Source organism: Ursus americanus, chromosome 12 (assembly GCF_024610735.1).
Source record: "Ursus americanus isolate L20-20 chromosome 12, mUrsAme1.1.p, whole genome shotgun sequence".
Lineage (NCBI taxonomy): Eukaryota > Metazoa > Chordata > Mammalia > Carnivora > Ursidae > Ursus > Ursus americanus.
This window is the reverse complement of record NC_142138.1, coordinates 8,287,381-8,312,751: the sequence shown is the minus strand read 5'-3', so window position 1 is coordinate 8,312,751 and position 25,371 is coordinate 8,287,381. Positions and strand designations below refer to the sequence as shown.

Here is a 25,371-nt window from a genome sequence, read left to right as displayed (position 1 = left end):
GATGACAACTCTACAGGATAATACAAGGCTGGAGGTACATAGCCATCTCTTCCTATCTTGCTCTTCTCTATGGAGAGTCCATTGGTAATAAAATAAGTTAAACCTATATTTGTTCTTCTTATTATTCAGTTCATTCAGCAAGGGTAAACAGTTTATTTCCAGGAAAATCATTCCATGACTATCTCCTACACCAACTGAAGGACTATATCTGCAGTATTTGGAAGCAAGAAAATTTAGAGGGGAGAAACACATTAAGCATGGAGATTGAAGAGAAATGAAATGGCAGAAAAAGCTATAGATGAGGTACCAGGTGGCCTACATTCTAATAAGCTGTGTGACCCTGGGAAAATCACTTAAACTTTCTTAGTCTCAGTTTCCTCATCTCTAAATGGGGATAAAAGTCCCTTCCTGGCTAACCTAATTATTGTGAGTATCACATGTGAAAGTGTCTTAGTGAAAGTGCTTTTTAAACTTTGGAATTTAAAACTTTAAAGGATTAAAAGTTTTAGGTAAAAATATAGGTGGGGGATATTCGTTAATACTTACTACATTTTCCTTTCCAAATACTTACTTAATGGTAGCTTTGATTAACAAGGAAATGAGAGGTTTTTACAGACTGGAAGCCACAGAGATAAATTAGGCCTCGGGCCAAGGAATTCATTCTTTTCTTTTTTTTCCCTTTTTTTAAGGAATTCATTCTTACCATGGAGTAGATCAGGCCTTCTAAGTCATTCCTGATTCCATTAACAAAATGATAATTCCTTCCAGTCTGCAATCTTTGTATGTTTCAGAGCCATGTCCCACCATGTGTTCCTCTGTCTAATCCTCATAGCCTGGCTCACCCAAAAGTGGAGCAAACGTAGGGGCTTGCTCTGGGCCCTTAGGTTAAAGAGCCTCCCTCCACTAGTAGCTCCTACAACCTGCAACTTAGAATGTCATTGTCTAAAGGCAGACTAAGTAGTTATGGAATAAGCAGAGTCAGCTCACCAAATAAACAGACAGGAAAAGCAGAGAGGGGTATCTTTTTGAAATTTGACTTTTCAGAAAAATCAAAGTGGTTATGAGAAAAATCAGAATTTTGTCAGATTTCTGACATTTATTTTACAGTTTAGTATAAGCTTTTTTTTTATAATATTTTTTATTATATTATGTTAGTCACCATACAGTACATCCCTGATTTTTGATGTAAAGTTTGAAGATTCATTATTTGCGTATAACACCCAGTACACCATGCAATACGTGCCCTCCTTACTACCCATCACCGGCCTATCCCATTCCCCCACCCCCCTCCCCTCTGAAGCCCTCAGTTTGTTTCTCAGAGTCCATAGTCTCTCATGCTTCATTCCCCCTTCTGATTACCCCCCCTTTCTTTATCCCTTTCTTCCCCTACCGATCTTCCTAGTTCTTATGTTCCATAGATGAGAGAAATCATATGATAATTGTCTTTCTCTGCTTGACTTATTTCACTTAGCATTATCTCCTCCAGTGCCGTCCATGTTGCAGCAAATGTTGAGAAATCGTTCTTTTTGATAGCTGAGTAATATTCCATTGTATATATGGACTACATCTTCTTAATCCAGTCATCTGTTGAAAGGCATCTCGGCTCCTTCCACGATTTAGCTATTGTGGACATTGCTGCTATGAACATATGGCCCTTCTCTTCACTACGTCTGTATCTTTGGGGTAAATACCCAGTAGTGCAATGGCTGGGTCATAGGGTAGCTCAATTTTTAACTTTTTAAGGGACCTCCACACTGTTTTCCAGAGTGGCTGTACCAACTTGCATTCCCACCGACAATGTAGGAGGGATCCCCTTTCTCCACATCCTCTCCAACAATTGTTGTTTCTTGCCTTGTCCATTTTTGCCATTCTAACTGGCGTAAGGTGGTATCTCTGTGGTTTTGATTTGAATTTCCCTGAGCTTTTATTCTAAATTACATATGGTGCATAACTCATGCTTAGGACCACTCATGTTCTTGTTTTTGGCACTGGGATGCTTATCAGAGCCCTGGTACATAGGCAGTGACTTGAATGAGGTATAGCAGTCAGCCAGGGAACAATGGAAAAATGCTTCAAAGACCTGAAGCTTGTGTTCATATAATTGTTCGTGAACCTTTCCCTGTCTTCCCTCCTCTACCATTGCCAATCTACCCATAGAAAAATGATGCTGTTAATGAGTGATGATTCGCCCCAGGTCCTCACCAGTCAGTCCTTAGAAGAAACGCAGAGAAATTCAACTGTTTGGACTGAAGTTATACATCTAGTTATTAGAAGGAAGAGAATTGATATTATTAGGGTGATGGTGATGATGATTATTAGGATAACATTTATCAAATGCCCACTGCAGTCTCGGGTGATATATATTCATCATTTTATTTCATCCTCTCCATAATCTAGCTTATGGGAGGTATTTCTCCCATTTTAGAGATACCATTGATCAGTAATGAGAGAGGTCAAGGAGCTTACCCAAGGACATAGAAATTTAAGTGGCAAACCTAGAATTCAAACCAACTCTGTGTTTTAAGCCTATGACCTTTTTCCTTGTACTATTCTGCCATCAGGATGGAGTGAGGACTACAATCCAAGTTGTTTGGTTGGAAAATGAATGTCTTGGCTGCAGTACATTATGAAGCCAATGCTATCAGGCAGCACTTCTTTTGAATGCCAATTTTACACATCTTTTCAAGCAGTGCTTTCATCATTTATACTGCAGGTGCAGAAAAATAAAAATACTCCTCTCTCTTTTTCCCCTTTGTTGTTATCTAGTTCTTGGCTCTGTTGCTATCAAGACAACAGCTCATCTAACTTCCCTCTGTCATTTTGATTGTTGGAGGTTTTTAAGGCAACATTCACATAACAAAATTAACCATTTTATTTTATTTTTTTTACTTTTTTAAAAGTTTTATTTATTCAAGTAATCTCTAAACTCAACATGGGATTCAAACTCACGACCCTGAGATCAAGAGTCACATGCTCTACTGACTGAGCCAGCCAGGTGCCCCAAAATCAACCACTTTAAAGTGTACAATTCAGTGGCGTTTTGTACATTCACAGTGTTGTGCAGCCTCCATCTAGGTCGGAAACATTTTCATTACTCCAAAAGCTCCTGGCAGCCACCATTCTGCTTTCTGTCTCTATGGACTCACCTATTCTAGATATTTCATACAAATGGAATCACACAGTATCTGATTTTTTTTATCTGGCTTCTTTCACTTAGAATCTTCCACACTGTAGCATATGTCAGTACTTAAGTTTTTTTTATGGCTGAATCATATTTCATTGTATGGATATGCCACACTTTGTTTATCCACTCATCTGCTGATGGACATTTGGACTGCTATCTTTCCCTTCCTCTCATCGCTCCCCTTTTTAAATAATAGCCATCCTAGTGGATGTGAGGTAGTATCTCATTATGGTTTTGATTTGAATTTCGCTAATGACTAATGATGCTGAGCATCTTTTCATGTGCTTCTGGCCATTTGTATATATTCTTTGGAGAAATGTCTAATTCTGATACTTTAAAAATAGGAGATACTGTTTAAAAATCTTATTTTGTAAACAAGATTGTCAGAGTATTCTATGGCCTAAGAAATTTTCAAAAATAGGATCTTAAATATCTGAACTCCAGTTCTATTCCAATTAAATCATAAGATGAAAGTTAAAATAAATAAATAAAAAAAGCCTTCATCTCCCAAACATTGAGAAAGAAATTGAGGCACATTCTTACATCTTTCTGGTGCCTAATGAATTAGTCCCCTTAGAATAATATAATTACTAAATTCTCTGCTTTCTTGGTTCTCATACTAACCAGGTACTTACTTAGAAAATAAAATGACCAGTTTGGTTTTAGTGGCAGGTTATGAAAACTTGGCTTTAAATTATTATATATTTGAATTATATATATTGAATTATTTTACTTTTTGAGATCACTGAATCTACAAAATTGCCAGGGACTGGCTTATCTGTTTTGGTGACTCAAAGGAATCAGTTAATTATCCTCCCAGTTCAATTCAGTCTACATTTGTTGAATAACTGCTCTGTGCCAGGTACTGTGCCCAGTCATCAGCATGAAGAGTCCCCTGAAAAGAAACTTGTCATTCATACAGATTATGTTACAGAGGGTAGTCCTGGAATGATCTAGCACCCTACACAAGAGGACCGTTTTCCTCAGTAGAGCTATATTTCTTACTCCTATCCTTGCCTATTATCATTTCTTTCAAGGCTTCTAACCATCTTTTTTTTTTTTTTAAGATTTTATTTATTTGACAGAGAAAGAGAGACAGCAAGAGAGGGAATACAAGCTGGGGAAGTGGGAGAGGGAGAAGCAGGCTTCCGCCGAACAGGGAGCCCGATGTGGGGCTCGATCCCAGGACCCTGGGATCATGACCTGAGCTAAAGGTGGATGCTTAATGACTGAGCCACCCAGGCGCCCCTCTAATTATCTTTTAAATCTCAGAACCCACGACAGAGGTAATAGTAACTAATGGAAACAAAAGGAAAGTATAACAAGAGCATTTAGCTTGCAAAGACTGTTGACGCTTCTGAGATCCATGATAGTTTCTAGAGCAGGTACCTTTGCTCCCTTTCCCTTTCTTTCTTCTTAAATATGTGATCGCCTCCTTTCTTCCTTCCTTCCCTCAATATACATGAGGATGAAATCAAATAATACACAAACTAATTAGAAAAGTGCCTGGCATACAGTAAGCATTCACTAAACATTAACTACTATTATTATCCACCAAGTGCCAACTTGGTGATGTTAATGTATGCTGGAAAAATTCAGAGATTAATAAAACAGTATCCTTGCCCTCTAAATTCTCAGTCTAATGCGAGAGACAAATATGTAAATGTATAAGTGTAATACTATTGAATACTATGTGAATAGAAAACAAAAGTGGGGGCGCCTGGGTGGCACAGCGGTTAAGCGTCTGCCTTCGGCTCAGGGCGTGATCCCGGCGTTATGGGATCGAGCCCCACATCAGGCTCTTCCGCTATGAGCCTGCTTCTTCCTCTCCCAGTCCCCCTGCTTGTGTTCCCTCTCTCGCTGGCTGTCTCTATCTCTATCGAATAAATAAATAAATAAAATCTTTAAAAAAAAAAAAAAAAAAAAGAAAAAGAAAACAAAAGTGAAGCCATTCTACCCAGATGTGGGGGTGGAGGGAGTACCTGTGTCTGCCTGGACACTTAAGGTGGGCCTGAAAGACAAGTGTGATTTTGCGCAAAGAAGAGTATTCCAGGCCAAGGATAAAGGATGTATAAAAGGCAGGGAGGCATGCAAAAGCCTGGTCTATTCAGAGTTCTGTATGGCTAGAACATAGGATATGTGGAGGAGAAGTAGACAATGAAGCTGATAAAGTATGTGAGGGCAGCTGTGCTAAGAATTTGGGTTTTATCCTGAAGGCATGGGGAAGTCATTGGAAGTTAGAAAAGAAGAGTGTTGTAATGTGATTTTGATTTTAGAAAGGTAATTATTTTACTGACACTATACTTTCAACAATAGAAATTTGATAACAGCAGTATATAACTACAGAATCTCCATTAAAATAAGAACAAAAATCCCTTGTCCCTTTTACATGAAGTTAAAAACATTCTTTAATGTAAGGACTAGTGTAACATCATTCTCTTTCCCACAGTACCTGGCCCAGTTTATATTTATAGTAGATGTTCAACAGAGTCGTCTGAAACTAAGCCAAGATAGCAAGTGGTTCACAACAAAAAAAATTCTATACCCAAGCCTCTAAGACAGGTGATTTGTTCAAATGTGTCTAGAGTTAGAAAGTATTCCTCCACTTTTTTTGGAAACCTAACTATACAATTCTCTTGCATTCTTATATTTAGTCGAATTATTTTTATCAATAATTTGAAATAAGCGGCTGTAAGACTTTTGACTTTAAATCTTTAATGTCAGAGCTAGGTTATGGCTTCTGATTTTTTGTACTGAACAATTTAGTTACTCTTTCCATCTGACCTTTCCTTTTCCTGAAGCTTTCCCTAAATTTCCATCAACTGTAAACCTCATTAGAGTTTTATTCCGTACTTACTAGAAGTTTAAAAAGCTGAAATCAACATTTATGATGATTTAAACGCGTCAGCAAGCTTTTTCTGTGAAGGGTCAGGTAATAAATATTTTTAGCTTTAGGGGCCATAGACTCTCTGTCACAACTACTCAACTGTGCTATTGTAGCACAAAAGGAATCATACATAATACATCATGGCTATGCTCCAGTAGAACTTTTATTTTCAGGACCAGGCCGTGGGCCAGTTTTGGCCCTAAGACTGTATTTGTTCACCTATGATTAAAAATAAGCTTTCTCACCCTATGATCCAGCCATTGCACTACTGGGTATTTACCCCAAAGATACAGACGTAGTGAAGAGAAGGGCCATATGCACCCCAATGTTCATAGCAGCAATGTCCACAATAGCTAAATTGTGGAAGGAGCCGAGATGCCCTTCAACAGATGACTGGATTAAGAAGTTGTGGTCCATATATACAATGGAATATTACTCAGCTATCAGAAAGAACGAGTTCTCAACATTTGCTACAACATGGACAGCACTGGAGGAGATAATGCTAAGTGAAATAAGTCAAGCAGAGAAAGACAACTATCATATGATTTCTCTCATCTATGGAACATAAGAACTAGGATGATCGGTAGGGGAAGAAAGGGATAAAGAAAGGGGGGGTAATCAGAAGGGGGAATGAAACATGAGAGACTATGGACTATGAGAAACAAACTGAGGACTTCAGAGGGGAGGGGGGTGGGGGAATGGGATAGACCGGTGATGGGTAGTAAGGAGGGCACGTATTGCATGGTGCACTGGGTGTTATACACAACTAATGAATCATCGAGCCTTACATCGGAAACCGGGGATGTACTGTATGGTGACTAACATAATAAAAAATCATTAAAAAAAAAAATAAAAAAAAAAAATAATAAGCTTTCTCTTCCTGTCTTATCTATCTCCTTTCAGGAAGGAATCTTAACTAGAGAAGTAGCAACCAAATGTAATTGATTCTATTAGGGACCATTACATCATTTCCATTACACACACACACACACACACACACACACACACCCCAAAAAAGTCTCCAGAGCATTTAGCTGGACTTTCCATGTAATGGGGCTACTATATGGGAGAGGAGATACATTTTTCTCTCTCTGTTACCTTTACTCAGTGTATGCTTTCAATGGACGTGTTCCTATGTGAGCAATCTACATGACCACTTGGGAACCTATTGTGGGTCTTGTCTCTCAAACTTCTGTCTGGCTGCTAATGGATTGTCCTCATCCTAGTAGTATTTAAGCATTCTTCTCTACCTGTGTATATGAACTTCTCCCATTTATGGCTTTCCTGCAAGCAAAAAAAAAAATCCCAACTACTTGTCACTTAAACAATGTTAGATATGTTACTTTTAAGCAAAAAGATTCTTGCTTTCTTTAAGATGCCCTGCTCAGAAAACTGGTATGTTTTCTTAAACAGTGTTTTTCAGAATTAAATGTGCATAGGAATCACCTGGAGATCTTATTAAAATTTATGTTCTGCTTTCGTCAATCTGGGATGGGGCCCAAAATTCTTCATTTCTGACAGGCTTCCAGTTTCTTTAAGTGCTGCTTGTCATCGAATCACATTTTGATTGGCAAGGTTTTAACTACTACTTCTGTTACTACAGCCCAGTCATTCAAGGTCTTATCATTGGATTAGCAGAATTGAGAATCAGAACTGGTGTTTTTCAGGTGAGGTGGCATTCAAAGCTCTACACCGTGGCTATGGGGACTTAACCAAGTGATATGTTTATTCAGCTTAGTAGTTTCTAACTAGAGGTTACCATTCGAAATGGTCCTTACCCATTCAGTATTATCTCATACTAGGAAATTCAAAAACATTATCTCTTTGAGTATTGCTCCCTTCTCTGTATTGCCGTCTTCTAGAATTCCTAGCAGATGCGTGTTAGACACTCTGATTATATCCTCTGTGTCTCTTAATTTCTCTATCATATTTTATTTCTCTGTATCTCTCTGTATTGCTCACATTACTTCCACTTCATTAATTCTCTCTTCACCCATGTCTAAGCTGCTGTTTAATCCATCCATTAATTTTTTAGTGTTATTAATCATTTATTTTCTAAAGCTATATTGAACCTGTAAAAAGTATACAGCCTGAAAGTTCCAGACATATTTATACTCACGAAACTTACTACAATCAAAATAGTGAACCTATTCATATCCATCACTCTCAAAAGTTTCCTCATATACCTTTGCAGTCACTTCCTCCTGCATCGACCTGCCAACCTTTCAAGTCCCATGCAACCACTGATCTTTCTGTTACTATAGATTTGTTTGCATCTTCTCAAATTTTATAAAAAACTGTATCATTCAGTATATACTCTTTGGTGTATTATTTGAGATTCATCCATGTTGTCGCATGTATCAATAATTCATTCCATTTAATTGGTAAGAATCCACTATATGGATATACAGAAATTTTACTGTTTTTTTTTAGCTCTAATAATTTTTTAATATAAATAGAATTTACATAACATAGTTAATTACTATAATGTGCGTCACTCAGTGTATTCACAGTGTTGTGCAATGACCATCCAGCAATATTAACAATGCTACCTTTCAGAATAATTTAACAATTGCATTTTAAAATCTTGCATAGGGGCGCCTGGGTAGCGCAGTCGTTAAGCGTCTGCCTTCGGCTCAGGGCGTGATCCCAGCGTTCTGGGATCGAGTCCCACATCGGGCTCCTCCGCTATGAGCCTGCTTCTTCCTCTCCCATTCCCCCCGCTTGTGTTCCCTCTCTGCTGGCTGTCCCTGTCAAATAAATAAATAAAATCTTTAAAAAAAAAAAATCTTGCATAAATGCCTTTTTTAAGACAAGTTCTTAAACAGCAAAATAGCTTAAATACACTATATTTTTCTTTGATTATCTCATGTCTTTCACACACACATACACACACACGCACACAGAATGCTTGAATATTCACCCATACTAAATAGCAATATTCCAACAGACCTAAATGATTCATTCATTGTTAGCTATCCTGGATCCTAAAATAGGCTGCTAACATATAGGGCAAGTCTTCCCCCCCAGTATCCACTGAGTAATATGATGGCTATTTGTGCTTACAAGGTAACTGCTTGTTATGATTAACATCATAATCCTATCATGAGGAATCATTACATTATGACAGAGGTTCCAGTTCCTGTCTGCTCTGAACAAGCAATGGTTCTTTCAGTAGTGTTTGTATTTTTTCACATTTTTGTATCCATTCACCCGTTGACAGACATTTGGATTATTTCCTAGTTTGGGACTATTACAAGTAAAGCTTTATTACAAATAAAGCTGCTATGAATAGCTATATACAAGTTTTTATATATGCTCTCATTTGTCTTGGGTAACCAAGAATGACTAGATTATATAGTAAATACATGCTCAATTTTTTAAGACACTGCTGAAGTGTTTTCCAAAGCGATTGCACCATTTTACACTCATATCATGAGTGCATGAGCAAGAGTTCCAGTGCTGTACATCCTTGTTAACCCTAGGAATGGTTAATATTTTTAAATTTAAGACATTCTAATAGGTATATAGTAGTGCCTCATTGTAGTTTTAATTTGCATTTTCCTAGTGATAAATGAAATCAAGCTGCTTTTCATGTGCTTCCTTGCTGTCCATATGTCTTTATTTTTGCCCACTTTTTAAATTGGATCATTTGTTATTTTTGCATTTGAGTTCTTTATATGTTCTAGATACAAGTTCTTCTTTATTTGATAAGTAATTTGCAAAGATTTTTCTACCAGTTTGTGGCTTAATTTTCATTATCATTTTCAACTTTCTTTAGGAGAGCAGTTTTTAATTTTGATAAAGTCCAGTTTAGATTTTTTTTTAATCTATCCTGCTTTTGGGTCATATCTAAGAAATATTTGCCTAATTCAAGGTCACCATTTTTTCCTATATTTCTCCCAAAAGTATTATAACTTAAGATTCTATACTAAGGTCTATGATCCGTTTGAGTTAAATGTTATTAATAGTATGAAGTATGGATTCAAGTTCTTTTTGAGGGAGTGAGGGTGGAGGGAGACATGAATATCCAGTAGTTCTGCCACTATTTGTTGCAAAGACTATCCTTTCCATTGAACTGCCTTTGCATCTTTGTCAAGAATCAGTTGATCAAATATGCATAGGTCTCTATCTGGACTCCATTCTATTCCAGTGGTTATTTTTGTCTATCTTAATACGACTACCACACACAATTACTTTAGCTTTATAATAAGTCTTGAAATCAAGTAGTGTAAGTCCTCTAACTCTCTTCCTCTTCTCATAGTTGTTTTGGCTTATTCTAGGTCCTGTGCGTTGCCATATGAATTTTATAATCGGTTAATCAATTTCTACCAAAAAAAAAAAATACTGCCAGTATTTCTATTAGAATTGCATTTGTTTAGGACTAATTTCTCTCAGCAGTATTTTGTAATTTTCAGTGTACACCTTTTTGTCAAATTTATCCCTAAGTACTTCACATATTTTATGCTGTTATAAGTGGTATTTTTAAAATTGTATATTCTAATATTTGCTAGTGTATAGAAATGCAGTTGCTTGTTGTATATCAATTTATATCCTGCAACCTTACCAAAATCACTTAAATTATCCATATCTCTAATCATTTTATTTGTGATAAAGAGAGTTGTACATCTTCCTTTTAATTTTCGATGTCTTTTATTTCCTTTTCTTGCCTTAGACTTGAAAATCAATCGATGTGATTCACCGTATGATTATCTCAATGGATGTAGAAAAAGCATTAGGCAAAAAGCTAATCCATTCCTGATTGAAACCTTCAGTAACACAGAAATAGAGTAGAACCTGATAAAGAACATCTATTAAAAAAAAAACCCTACAAGCTAATACTTTATTTATTGGTGAAAGACTGAATGTTTTTTTGCTAAAATCAGGAAAAAAGGCAGGGATGTCTGTTCATATCACTTCTATTCACCATTAAATTAGAGATCTAGCCAGTCTAATAAGCAGTAACTCTCCATTCTGCTCCCTTCAATTCCTGTTAATCTCTGATTTACTTTGTTTCTATGAGTCTGCCTACTCTAAGTAACTCATGTAAGTGTAAATATACAATATCTGTCTTTTTCTGTCTAAATTCTTTTACTTAGTGTAGTGTCTTCAAGGTTTATGCATGTTGTAGTACATACCAGAACTTCCTCTTATGGCTGAATAAAATTCCATTGTATCTATATACCACATTTTGTGTATCCATTCATCTGTTTATATAGACACTTAGGTGGCTAGTGTGAATAGTGCTGCTATAAACATAAACTTATTGGCCATTTATATATCTTCTTTTGAGAAATGTCTTTTCAAGTCCTTTGCCCATTTTTTAATTAGATTGTTCATTTTTGTGGTTGTTGTTAACTTGCAGGAGTTCTGGATATTAAACTCTTATCAGATATGATTCACAAATATTTTTTTTCACTCTGAATTGCCTTTTCCCTCTCTTGGCAGTGTCTTTTGATGCACCAGAGTTTTTAATTTTGATGATGCCTAACATTTCTTTTTATAGCATACGCTTTCGTTGTCATACTAAAGAAATCATTGCCTAATCCAAGGTCATGAAGATTTTCACCTGTATTTTCTGTTTATCGTTTTAACTCTTAATTTTAGGTCTTTGATCCATTTTGAGTTGATTTTTTTATATGGTGTAAATTGAGGACCCAACTGCATTCTTTCATAGCTTTGCCAGTACCATTCATTGAAAAGACTGTCCTTCTCCTTTGAATGGTCTTGCCATGTTGTCAAAAATAAATTTATCATGTATGTGAGTTTATTTCTGGGCTCTCTATTCTATTCCATTGTTCTAAATATCTGTCCTTCTGCCAGTACTATAATGGTTATTATTTTTTTTGAAGTATAATTAACTTGCATTGTTATATTAGTTTTAGGTGTACAGTATAATGATTCAGTAATTCCATACATTACTCAGTGTTCATCATAGTGAGTATATTCTTAATCCCCTTTATCTATTTCACCCATCTTACCTACCTATGTCCCCATTATGAAACGGTTTGTTCTCTGTACTTAAGTCTGTTTTTTTTTTTTTTTTGTCTCTTGCTTGTTTGTTTGTTTTGGGTTTTTTTATATGCGTGAAATCCTATGGTATTTTTCTTTTCTCTAACTTATTTCACTTAGCAGTATACCATCTAGGTCCATCCATATTGTTGCAGAAGGTAAGATCTCATTCTTTTGCATGACTGAGTAATATTCCATTGTATATAAGAATGGATAAATTACTACAATGTTTTTATTACTGTAGCTTTATAGTAAGTTTGGGAATCAGGAAATATGAGTCCTCCAACTTTGTTCTTTTTCAAGATTATTTTGGCTATTTGGGGTCCTTTGAGTTTCCATATGAATTTTAGAATGGATTCTTCTGTTTCTTTAAAACATGCCGTTGGTATACTCAGTTGTTTCTTTAAGAGATTTAAATAATAAGAAAAAATGTCTCTGAATTTATCCGCAAAGCTCCCATTTTTATTCTCCTTTGTGTAGTTCCTGATTCCCATCTGGCTGATATTATTTTCTTTCTACCTGAAGGACTTCCTTTAACTTTTACACATGCTGGTGATTAATTCTTTACCCTTTGTATATCTGAAAAAGTCTTTTTATTTCATCTTCAATTGAAAGGCATTTTTACTGAGTATAGAATTCTTAGTTGATACATTGTTTCTTCAGTGCTTTAAAGATGTTGCTCCACTCTCTTATCACTTGCACTGTTTCTGAGAAGTCTGCTTTCATTCTTAATTTATTCCCCTGTACATATTATGTCTTTTCTCTGGTTTCAAGATTTTTCTTTCTATTATTAACTTCATGCAATTTGGTTATGATGTATCTGGATGTAGCTTTCTTCATGTTTCTTTCACCTGGTGTTCATTTCGATTATTAGATCTGTGGCTTTTTAGTTTTTATCAAATTCAGAACACTTTTGGCCATCATTTCTTAAAATAAGCTTTCTCTCCCTCTTCCCCTGCACCCTGTTCCCAGACTCCAATTACACTTACACTATACTGCCAAAAGTTTCCCCATAGATAACTTTTCGGTTCCCTCCCTTGCTTAGGTCCAAAATAAAATCTTCTGGTTTCAATTGGCTTCTGGGTTACCAAAGTGGATAATCTACCTTGTCAGATTCCATGTTACCTCCTCACTTACAGCTCTAATTTTTCGGTTTCCCCTTTATTTCTGGTACCCAGGTATTTCTCTTTCTTTGCTTCTTTCTTTCTCACATCCTGAGTAATACTTTTTAAACATCTTTGTTATATTTTGTCTATCTCTAAGTATTTATATTGAGAGAATTTCCAGTTATCTTGGTCCATACCTCTTCAGGGATACATATCAGGACCATTTCCCTACTTACCAGGTTTTACTTATCAGGACAAAGATTAAGGTGTGCATTCTGACCTGGGCGTTCAAGAAGAATAGATAAATACCATACATGTATATATGTATTTACATATTTGTGTATGTATTTGGTAAGTATTTGAAACAAGCCTAACCACTATAGTCTGCTTCAATTTGATAATTCAGAATTTTGCATTAGTCTTTTGGGTATTAACTGATGATTACTAATTTTAAACGCTACCAAGGAGTAACAGGTTACATCTAAATTCCATTTCTGGTTAAGCTACTCATTTAGGAACCATTGGACAACTCAAATATTTTCCTTATTATTAATGGGTTGTAGGAAAATCTGACTCAGTGGCTACTGTCTCAGGTAGAGAACTATACCAAGCCACCTACTGTGTCACAGTGGGAAAACAAACATAGGCTTTGGGGTGAGAAAGACCAGGTTGGAATTCTAGTTTTTGCACTTCTTAACAAGTCATTATAATACTCAGGATAAGAAATATGTGTAGATAAACATTACTAGTTTGAAAACTTAGAGGCTCCAGAACTTCAGGTATATACCTGTTGAGCACTGGTAATTCCATTCATTCATCTAACAGAAACATATTTAATGCTTGCCATATGTAGGATGGCACCCTAGTTGCCATAGGGAATAGAAAGACATATCAAATGGAGTCTTTTCCCTTGCGGAGCTTACAGCTCAGGTAGGGAACATGAGACAAATATATAAATGAGTGTAGCACAAAGCAGTATGAGAGCAGTGACAAGTATGCTATAAATGAAAGGCTCCAGTGGAGGCTATCACTTTGTTCTGAGCAATCCAGCTTCACATTTTGGTGTGATAAAGAGTATTTTGATGCCACATAGCCCAAGCCATAGCCCAAGCAGCACCCGAGACCTACTCCTGAACCTGATTATCCAGCTGTTCTACCTCCACACAACGTACATGTATTTCTAGTCACTTTGTCTCATCTGCCCACTCAGATTTAGCAAAGGGAAACTCCACAAGGACTATATTTGTAAGATGCAGGAGAAGTTCCAAGAGGCACATCTATAGAATATGAGAACAAGTTTGTACATGAAATGTTAACCACAACACCCGGAATTTTCTTTTAAAAAACCTAATTGTATAGAATAATATGGGGGAGATGCCGAAGCAGTGTTCTTTAAATCCCCAGATTGGAGATGACAGTGAACAGGACCATTAGAGAAACAAATACAAAATCTACAAGACAGAAAAGAAGAAACGATAGCCATTCACAAGCAACTACCAAACACATAAGAAGCTCTGACCATAAATTTAGAAAAATTCATCCTGAGCCACATGCCTGAGCTAGCCCTTCTGTTTGCGATCGTCAGGGAGAGCTGTGAGCAAAGGAAAGAACATTGGATTGCAGCCGGGAGGGGAGAGGAAGCTGTCCGAAGACCCGGATTCAAGTCTAAGCTCTGCCACTTAATGGGTAGTCTTGAGGATAAATTCTTTATCCTCATATGATTGCAGTTTCTTCATCTATGTAGTAGCTCCTTTGTACATGTTGGTCTTTTATTTTTCTAAAAGTGTATGAAAAGCTGGTAGGATTTTTAAGGACAGAGATGACAGAGCAGGAACTATTCCGGGTAAAAAGAGAGTGACATTATTTAAGGAACAAAAGGAAAATAATGCAAAACTTGAACACCAAACTCTTCACAATAAGTTAGTAGGCTCCATAAAATAATGATGAAGGTGATCCAAGCAGGACTATCTGTGTCTTCCCTTACTAAACTATGGCCAGTCTCTGTATCCTCAGTGCTAGTGTGATGCCTTATATGAGAGGGGAAAGGAGGGGAAGGAAGGAAGGAAGGAAGCAAGTTAACTGGTTCAGGAAGTCCTCTCACAATAGGTGCCACATTTTGTGGCAGAGATCCCTGTATTTAATGGCCTTGCATATCTGCAACAGTCTGTTTTAAAACAGAGCTGTTTACTTAGAATGCTTTTATTATCAACTATATTTGTGTTCAAAGGGCTTCCAGCTGTGGTAGCTTTTAGCAAGTCCCTTTGTTGTGTGTACATAGTGTCATAACATGTCATTTCTGCCCAGCCAGTCGATTTCATTGACTCAGATGGGGCTGCTTTGTGGATGAGCTGCCTTCTTCCTCCTTAATTTTTACTGCAGACAATAAATATTTTATGCCTGGAAAGACAATTTATTTATTCAACAAATACTTATTAAACACCTCCCCAAAACTAGGCAATGTGTGAAACACTTGGAATATAGAGGTGTAGAATATAGACAAAGTCCCTGCCTTTATGAGCTTACAGTGTCATGGCTAAGTAAATTATTATGTGATAATTAATTAATAGCAATTGTGATAACTGTTTTAAAGGGAAGGTACAGAATGTTACAAGAGAAACCTAAACTAATTTGGAAGGGGTGGGGTCAAAAAGTAATGTAAAATTAAAATTTTAGATATCTTAAGTATTTCTCCCTTTGAAATATAGAAAGATGAGATTACTCCCATAAGTTATACTGATTGTATTAGGGATTTCTGAATTTGGAAAGATAGACTTGTCCACAGAGGCATAAAATCCTTAGAAATCCAATCCTTTAAGTAATGACTGAAAAGGGAGACGTTATTTATCCAAGAACATATAGCTTGCTACTAGCAGGGATTGGACTTAAACACAGATCTACTAATCCCCCCATTACCTCTCCTCAGTGACTTAAAAAATAAAGACATTATATATCAAATATAGATCAATGAACTATTGGCCAAATGGCCAAATGAACTATTAAGTGGCCACTGTGTACAAACTTGGATGTTGAGTGGGAGAAGGAATTCAGAATAATGAATTAAGCAAATGCTAATATAAATAGAAATGCACAAAATAGTATCAGGCTGATTGTATCTGGTCATAGTAAAACTTAATGTATATACCAAAGTGGGAAATACCCGGCTGGAATTAGTGAAAATATATTTAAAGGTATATGCTTCTGTTTCTCTAAAATATAAATACTAATGGCTTAGTACAAGTCTCCAAGTAGAAGTTTTTAAAACCCATTTTTATTCATATGTAATATTATATAACATGTAAATTATCCTTGAATGCTTTCCAGCCTGAGTGGTCTCTCAGGTGGTTAAATATTGTTCCTGATATTGTATTCTACCATATAATTCACGTAGCATACTCTTTCATCATAGATACTACAGCAATTAGCTTTAGACCAACAGCTTACAATTCTTCCAGATTTTTTTATTTAAAAGATTGGGAATCATGGGGCACCAGGGTGGCTCTGTCGTTAAGCGTCTGCCTTCGGCTCAGGGCGTGATCCCGGCGTTCTGGGATCAAGCCCATCAGGCTCCTCCGCTGGAAGCCTGCTTCTTCCTCTCCCACTCCCCGTGCTTGTGTTCCCTCTCTCGATGGCTGTCTCTCTCTCTGTCAAATAAATAAATAAAATCTTTAAAAAATAATAAAAATAAAAGATTGGGAATCAATGAAATTTTACTGTTTGTACCAGAGATATTGGAATTAGATGAATAATTGAAATTAAAAGAGATTGAGACTTCAGGGAGAAGGCCAGTCTTGAATAGGTATCAGTGAGAGCACTTACGTGTATACTGAATTAGGGAGCCAAAAACTTAGAAAGTATTAAGTTAAACCATATGGAATTTCCATTTTTAGAGGTCAAAAACAGTCAAATATTGGTGACCTTATATGATTCGCTCAGCTATTACACAAAATGGCCCAAAAGAACCTGTATTCTAATGTCAACAGGTGTGGGTATTTATTAAATTTAAGTACATATATATTGGCTATACTTCAGAATTTAACAAATGAGAAATTCTGGTAGTTGAATGAACTTTTAATTTCATATGAAGTAACGATTTAAATGTAGGTATGGCACAATCACTTCAGAAGCTAAAAATGTTTTAAAAGATCTTCAACTTGGATAACTGCTAAGTCATCACACTTCATGAGTGTGAGCGTTGTGGGGAGTACTTAGTTCAATAACCAAGCTTTAGCCGTTAAGCATCTGCCTTCGGCTCAGGTCATGATCCCTGGGTCCTGCGATTGAGCCCCGCATCAGGCTCCCTGCTTGGCGGGAAGCCTGCTTCTCCCTCTCACGCTCCCCTTGTTTGTGTTCCCTCTCTCGCTGTCTTTCTCTGTCAAATAAATAAATAAAATCTTTAAAAAAATAAATAAATATCCAAGCTTTAGTGGTGTGATGTGGACTGTAGTCAACCAGGGTATCTTGCTTTCAGCCTCTTCTTATGCAGACCAGAGGCTTCCTTTCTAGTCCTTTGTTCTCTCCGTCCTTAGCCCCAGTAGTGACAGTCTCCCAAGTTTATCTCAAAAAAAAAAAAAAAAAAAAAAAAAACAGGAGAAAAGGGGATGGGAACTAATCATTGTGCAAATGAACTGTTGGGTGCTTTGCAAGACAGTTTATATCTTATTGCATTTAATTCTCACAACCACCCTATGAAACAAATACTATTTCTATTTTACAGTCGAAGAAACTGAGATCCAGAGAGGTTAAATAACTTTCCCAAGTTCACACGGTTTATAAGTGGTAGAGCTAGGCTCCAGAAATTTTATTTCACTATCTGCTGTGCTACTCTTCTTGTTTGTTAGCTAATTTCTAACCTATATACTGTAGAAGTGTCTTATTTCATTCTAATAAATTCACACAGGAGAAGACAAGGGAATTATTATTTTCTTCTATTAAAAAAGTAATATAATAAAACACATTTGAATCTTTTCCTTTCTTTTAAGGATGAACGCGAAGCCAGAGAAAATGTGAAGAGAGAGCAAGATGAGGCCTATCGCCTTTCACTCGAGGCTGACCGAGCAAAGGTAGGTTTGGGCACAGGACTTCTAAGATAAAGAACTCAGTGCTACATAGTCTTTTATTATTTAAGTGCCAGTCCTTTTATCACTTTGATCCCTAAGAATGTTGGGTTTGCAATGGAGAAAGCTAGATTCAATTAACAGAATATAATTCTACCCTTGGTTCTTAAAGCATGGCTCATTTGACAACGCAAAGTTTTTTAAGAATCATGAAATATGAAAACAAAAATGGGCCTAATATTTATTTTGCTTGTTTTTTTAATCAGTCTATGGTGAAAACCTAGCAATGTTTTAAAAGCTCTTCAGGTGATTTCTACTGTGCAGTCAGGGTTGAGAACTTTGAGAACCACTGATTTATTTAATATTTCTTGAGTACCTGCTTCTTTACTGGGCATTGAAGGAGGAGGAAATGAATAAGCCGGAGTTTCTGCCCTCAAAAGAAGGCTCACAGTGTGGTGTAGAATATATTAACTCAAGAACACAGTTAGCTATAATACTTACACAAGGATCCTAAAAGTCATAAGGGAAGCCCTGAGTTCTGTGAGAGATTAGTGAACAGAAGTTTCAGTAGAAAGTCTGTTCCAGTTTTTTTGGAGAGCTAATAAGTGGGAATCTGTTGGAGAGGGTTTCATGAAAGAGGTTGTATATGTGTATGAATAGAGAAGAGGGGTAGGGGACAAGAGGTGGTGTATGCTAGCAGCAAGGAACCAGAAAGCCAGAATGCAGGCTAGAAGCTGATGTGACTAGAGCTTGATATTTGGGTACAGGAGAAATAGCAGAAGAGACCAGAAAGGAAGACCAGAGAAAGGTCTTCTGACAGATCTTGAACGACACACTACCCAGAGCTACCCAGGTGTCTGTGTGGGTACTCAGCTTGACCAGAGAGCTATGTTTTGTTGTTGCTCCCATTTCCATTCTTGTCCCAGAGAAAAACATTTCTATTATCACAGTGCTGGGAGTGAGCTCTTTTTTTTTTCCTTCTCCTTTTTAAGTAAACCAGTGTTTATTGAGTGCTGGCTCCCTTTCTCTTTTATTGACAGAGGGAGGCTCATGAGAGAGAGATGGCAGAACAGTTTCGTTTGGAGCAGATTCGCAAAGAGCAAGAAGAGGAACGTGAGGTAGGGCATAATTTCAAGTAACATTATTCAAAAGCTAGGTTTATTTCCACTACAGTTGATACCGAGGCTGTTAATATTTTTTATGACTTCTTTCCACTTTTTCCAGACTCATTTTACTATGGGAAACCTAACCTTTCCTTAAAAGAATCATTCCTGCTCTGTTGTGTGGAACTCTTAAAAAGCTTGACCTTGTACTAGATTCATAGTTTTCTGTTCTTTTCCTTTTCCCTTTTCTTGCATGACCAGTGCAAGAAATCCTCCTGGATTTCTCGCATCCTTCCTGGATATTGTTTCATCCCAAGAATACAAGGACTCTATTTTCTGCCCTTTCCCAGTCTTCATTTTCCCCACCAAAAAACACTGTGAGTTACTTCTGTGACATCATGCACTGGGCCCTATATATGGGAAATCCATTTAGCATGGTTATTTTCCCCCCAAGTTCATGTCATGTTCATAACAATAGAGAATTTTTCATTCACTCATCTTGCAAATATTTTTGTAAATACTTAGTACATCCCAAAATCTGTTAGGGGGTAAGCATACAGATGTGGGTCGTCCCCACCAGGAATTCATAGTCTTGTAAAAATAGAATTACAAAACTATATGTAAAAGTTGTAATCGAGATTTGCCTAAAGTGCAATGGGAACAAAGAGAAGGGGTGTCATATAGCTTCCTTGGATGGTTTCACAAAAAAGGATTTTTTAGAACTTTTTCTAGACATGGGATTAATAGCAAGATTTACTTATAAAAAGAGAAAGCCATCTAACAAGTGATGGAAAGACCTGAAGGGCTCTAACTTGAGCTGAGGAAAACTCCATTAGTCATCATTTCTGGTCAGAGGAGGTCACCTCGTACTTATTCAATAAATGTTTTTTGAACAAGAACTATGCTAAGCACTGAAAGAGAAACAGAAGATAATAAAACAGTTTCTGCCTGCAAGAAGAGATTGCATCTTGTAGGGAAGATCCAACATGTCTACAAGTAACAGCATATCAAGGAAAAACTGTGCCAAGTAACATAGAAGTAAAAGCAAAATATTTAGAGAGTTCATCGGCAAAGTAAAATCTGTTAATCTTTGAGAAACAGACCACACTATAGAAGAAGTGATATTTAAGTCAGGTCTTGAAAGGTGTAATATTTCACAGTTCGGAAATCAAAGTTTATTCCCGTTCATACACATTATTGAGTGCCTATCTCATATGTACAAGATGCTGTGCCCGACAAACCCTAGTCTCTGTATACACTGAGGACTCTCAATAATGGAAGGTAGAAAATATTTTATTGAGCACCTTCTTTGTATCAAGTACTTTTCTAGCTGCTTTACGTACACTTACTCTTTGACCATTAAAACAAGCTACAAGGTTAGAGACTTTTCTTTATAAGTGAGAAAACTGAAGCTGATTGAGAAGTCACACATAGAAGTGGAAAACCAGCTGAGATTCTCACCTAGGTCTTTGTGAGTCCAAAGCACATGCTCTTTCACTTAGTCCATTCCAGAACAAGGTCATATATCATTCTCTGTGTCTATAGGAATCATGTTTGCAGAGTTTCACAAAAGTTAAGAGACAGATTTGTCACTATGCTTTAGGCTATTTCAAGAAATATAGTTTAAAAATGTAGGACTTTTGTTCTTTCATGCTCTTTCACAGTGCATATGCTCTCCCTCAATAGTGTATCTTCAGCCATATACTTGATAAATGTCCAGTGTACACAATTAACTACATGCGCTGGATCTAGAGCTTGCTAGTACGTGTACTTTCTTCTGATGATTTATCTTTTTTACCCTGGGCTAAAATTTTTTCTCTTTCCCAATATAGAAGCCTGTCCTCTCATAGAAGACCCCATAAACATCCTTTAGCATACCTCAATATATATGTTCCAGCTGTAAACATGTGAGAGGGTGGGGCACAGAAGGAGGGAGAACGAGTAGTATTTTGCACTAGCTGTTATTATAGTTACCTGTTGATGTGCTGCAAAAAAATCAAGTTCAGGTGGTGCTCCATATTCTACCCACACTCCCCCAGAGAGTCACAATTAAAGACTCTTATAAATCCCACCATTAAGAAACTATTTATCTTCTGTGTATCCTGATTTAATTAAGTCTTATCCAAACTTATTTGACCCTTTTTTTCATGGAGCACCAATTAATATATTTCAGCACACTCATTTACAACAAACAGTTCTTTGGGAAAGCTGATATTGTGCAACCTCTGAAGAACCTGAGACTCAGGAAGATTATATAGTTTGCCTATGGTCACCAAACTGGTTGGACACATCATCTGGACTAGAAGCCTGGTCACCTGACTTTTCACAGTAATACTGCCTCTCCTTCTAACCAGAAATCCTAACCCATATAATTACATTGAGAAACAAGATTGGTTTTATTATCTTAATTATCTCTAGTATTTCAAAATCCTTTGGAAGGATGAAGTATTGAGTAGTCAAGCACCTTGGTTACAGGGAAATTCCTTAGTGGTTGGTCTCATTTTGCTGTGTGGTAACTATTGTAGTGAAATCAGTAAATTTAGGAAGACATTTTGATCTGGTCCTTGACCATAAGGAAAAAGGCTTTAAAACTATTCTGAAGGAAAAACAAAGGACAAAAAAACTTATTTTGCTAATTTATATATTTACTTGTTCTTTCCAAAATGAGTTTCAAGTAATTTACATGAAAATGTGCAATTCAGATGGATTAAAAAAGAAAGAAAAGATACAATAATCAGATAAAGGAAAATAAAATCAAAAGTAAGATTAACATTTTGACAACAGACAATTCAGCACACCCACCAAATGCATGTGATAGGATTCTGTACATTTGCTCAAGATGGACCATAAAATTTGTTCTATGCTTTTCTTGGGCTAAAATTATTTTTTGTAAGTTCCACTATCTGTAACAACAGATAAAGGCCAATCTCTCAAAAGGTGAGATTCTTAAGCACTGAGACCTTAGAGCAATGTTTCTTTCTTTTGGTTGGGTTCCCCTCCAAGAGGAAATTGTGCAATATGGTGAATACTATCCCCAAGTATATCCAATAGCTGTAATAGCAAAAGCAAGTCATGTATAACAGCTTCTTACAGCTTTATATAAGTCAAAGTCATAAGGCCAAAGAACAATTTAGTAAAAGCATATTTTTTGGTAGTCCAGGTTAAAGGATGGATTTTATGGTAACTAGAGAAATACATTCTTGAAATTGTTTTTTGCCACCAAATTTTTGGTAAGTAGAGGTTTCCGCTAAGATTTTTGACTCCCAAGTCTTTTAATCAGTCAATATGTGCAAATATTTGTTAATCTTCTATGTACAAATCACTAAATCAGGTGCTGTGGTTACTATATTGTATGTAACATAGCCCCTGCCCTCAGGGAGGTCACTGTCTAATACAGGAGGGTAGATGAATACAAAATAACTATAGGAAAAAATAACTATATGTTATAAAAACCATTAAAATAGCAAGAGTGTTGAAAATTATAGGTGAGGATGATTTCTGACGAGGAAGGCAATGAGAAAGATTTCACAGAAGGAAAAGGCTTTAGAAGATTGGTGAGACTTTTATGGTTAAAAATTAAATAGAAGAGCATTTTGGATGGAGTCGTGAATAGACGGATGGTTTGAATGTATGGGAAGGGGTAGGCATGGGCTAGGTAATATGAATAAAGGGAGAAAGGCACAAGGCTTCTTCTGGGAATAGTAAATGGACAAATGTAGAACCCTGTCTGATAATTAGATACAGTTAAAAGGGCCAAGTTTTGGAGATTCATGGGTGGGAGAGAATAGGCACAAAGCTATTCCCTTTTGCTGCTGGTTCCCTCAAAAAGAAAAGAAAAAGGTTACATTTTTGCCTATCTGGAAAAAGTTGTTTTCTTTTATATCTTGGTGCCTCCTCAAATAGAAAATGTTAAATAATTTTAAAAGACCATTAAATGAGAGAACAGAAGAGCATGGAATTAGAAGCCTTGGTACTTGCCTTTAGTTTTCTGATTTGATCTTCACAACTATCCTATAAAACTCACTTGAAACAATATCATTACCATCTTACAGATGAAGAAATCAGATCACAACAGGATTAAAAGGCCTATTTTAAAGTTCTTACCTAACATTTGCCTGGTAAAAGCAGAACCAGAGCTCTTACTGGCATACTTTCTACCTATTATCCCAGGTGAAGATGAAGGTGGGAGCATGAATAGATTATTATAGTAAAAAACTGCTCCTTATAATTTGTGTTTTTATCTTATGTAAATGACTTCTTGTCACACAAAGATAACACCACTACATGAGCCACAAAGGTAATCATCCCTACCATCATCATCATCATCATCATCATCACTAGCTATTAAGCAATTAATATGTGCTAAACTCTGTGCTGAGCACTTTACACACATTATCTTATTGAATCTCTACAACAACTTAATGAGGTAGGTGCCAATACATGAATATACTTTATTATAACTATAGAGACCATATATCCACCATTTCTTAGATAGTTTCTATTTAGAGTATTTGGCTGTTGTCTTCATGAACCGTTAAAACAGACTAGAAATTCTAGTTTCATGGTATCCAATGCCAATCTACATACTGTTCTTCATATCCCAGAAACAGTCCAGAAGTCATATATCTGAATTTTGGTTATGACAATTTGCTTTGATTTACTTTATCCAGCAGTGAGGCTATTTGTTGTAAGCAAGCCCTACTCTCTAGATGGATGATTGGTTGCCAGGAAAAGAGAATGGTTGCAGAATTGGCTCAGACCAACCGTTGTCATATAGGATCCATTCTGTTCCTTTGATGATCACATCAGTATCTTGACTTTACTGTCTCTGCATTTGGCTCCCAAATTTATATCTCCAGCTCCTCCCTTTCCCTGAACTCCAGACTTGAAAATCTGATTGCTAGCTCTTCATCTACACTTAAATATCTTGTAGACATCACAAACTTAACATGTGTTAAATTGAACAACTGATCTTACTCTCCTCACCGAAACTTGCTTCTCCTGCAGTCTTCCTTATCTTAATAAATGGACAATCTTCTAGTTGTCTGAACCAAAACCTTGGAATTATCCTTGACTTCTCTCTTTCATATCCATATTTAATGGGCAAATCCTATTGGTTCTACCTTCAAAATATATGCACAACTCAGATACTACTCACTAACTCCATTACCACGCTCATGGAAGCCACCATTAACTATTACCTGGGTTACTTTAGTAGCCTCCCAACTTGACTTGATGCCTCCATTTTTGCCTTCCCTATATGTCCTTTAATAAATCCTTTTTAAAAACAATTGGCACATCATGTCACTTCAGAAACCCACAATAGCTTCATATCAAGATAAAAGCTACAATCTTAACAGTGATTCTAATCAACATCTGCAGGGTTTTTTTAAAAGAAATGATGGGCATTAAGGAGGGCATGTGATGTGATGAACACTGGATGTTATATGCAACTAATGAATCATTGAACACTACATCAAAAACTAATGATGCACTGTATGTTGCTATATGTTGGCTATTGAATTTAAATTAAAAAAAAAAGAATTTGGGGGCACCTGGATGGCATAGTGGTTAAGCGTCTGCCTTCGGCTCAGGGCGTGATCCCGGCGTTATGGGATCAAGCCCCACATCAGGCTCCTCCGCTACGAGCCTGCTTCTTCCTCTCCCACTCCTCCTGCTTGTGTTCCCTCTCTCACTGGCTGTCTCTATCTCTGTCAAAAAAATAAAATCTTTAAAAAAAAAAAAGAATTTGACAAAGTGATTCTAAAATTGATATGAAACGACAATAGAACTGGAAAAGCCAAAACAATTTTGAAAAAGAACAAAGTTGGAAGACTACTTCCAGAGTTCAAGACAATATATCCAAGACAGTATGGGAATTGGGAAAAGGATAGACCCATAGTTCAATGAGACAGAATAGTCCAAAAATAGACTCACACATATGATCAATTGATTTTCAACAAAGGTGCAAAGGCAATTCGATGGAAAAAGGATCATCTTTTCAACAAATAATGCTGCAACTATT

General features: G+C 36.5%; 1 protein-coding gene across 3 annotated transcripts in view; it reads left to right on the top strand.

The window, feature by feature from the left end:
• The window catches only part of FAF1 (Fas associated factor 1), a 483,547-nt gene that overhangs the window by 411,281 nt on the left and 46,895 nt on the right, over window positions 1–25,371 (top strand). For all 3 annotated transcript variants that reach the window (XM_087865864.1, XM_087865865.1, XM_045799577.2), the window contains 2 exons: window positions 18,169–18,249; window positions 19,284–19,361. In XM_087865864.1, coding sequence (XP_087721990.1) covers window positions 18,169–18,249; window positions 19,284–19,361 — 159 coding nt within the window. The remainder of the gene's footprint in view (window positions 1–18,168; window positions 18,250–19,283; window positions 19,362–25,371) is intronic.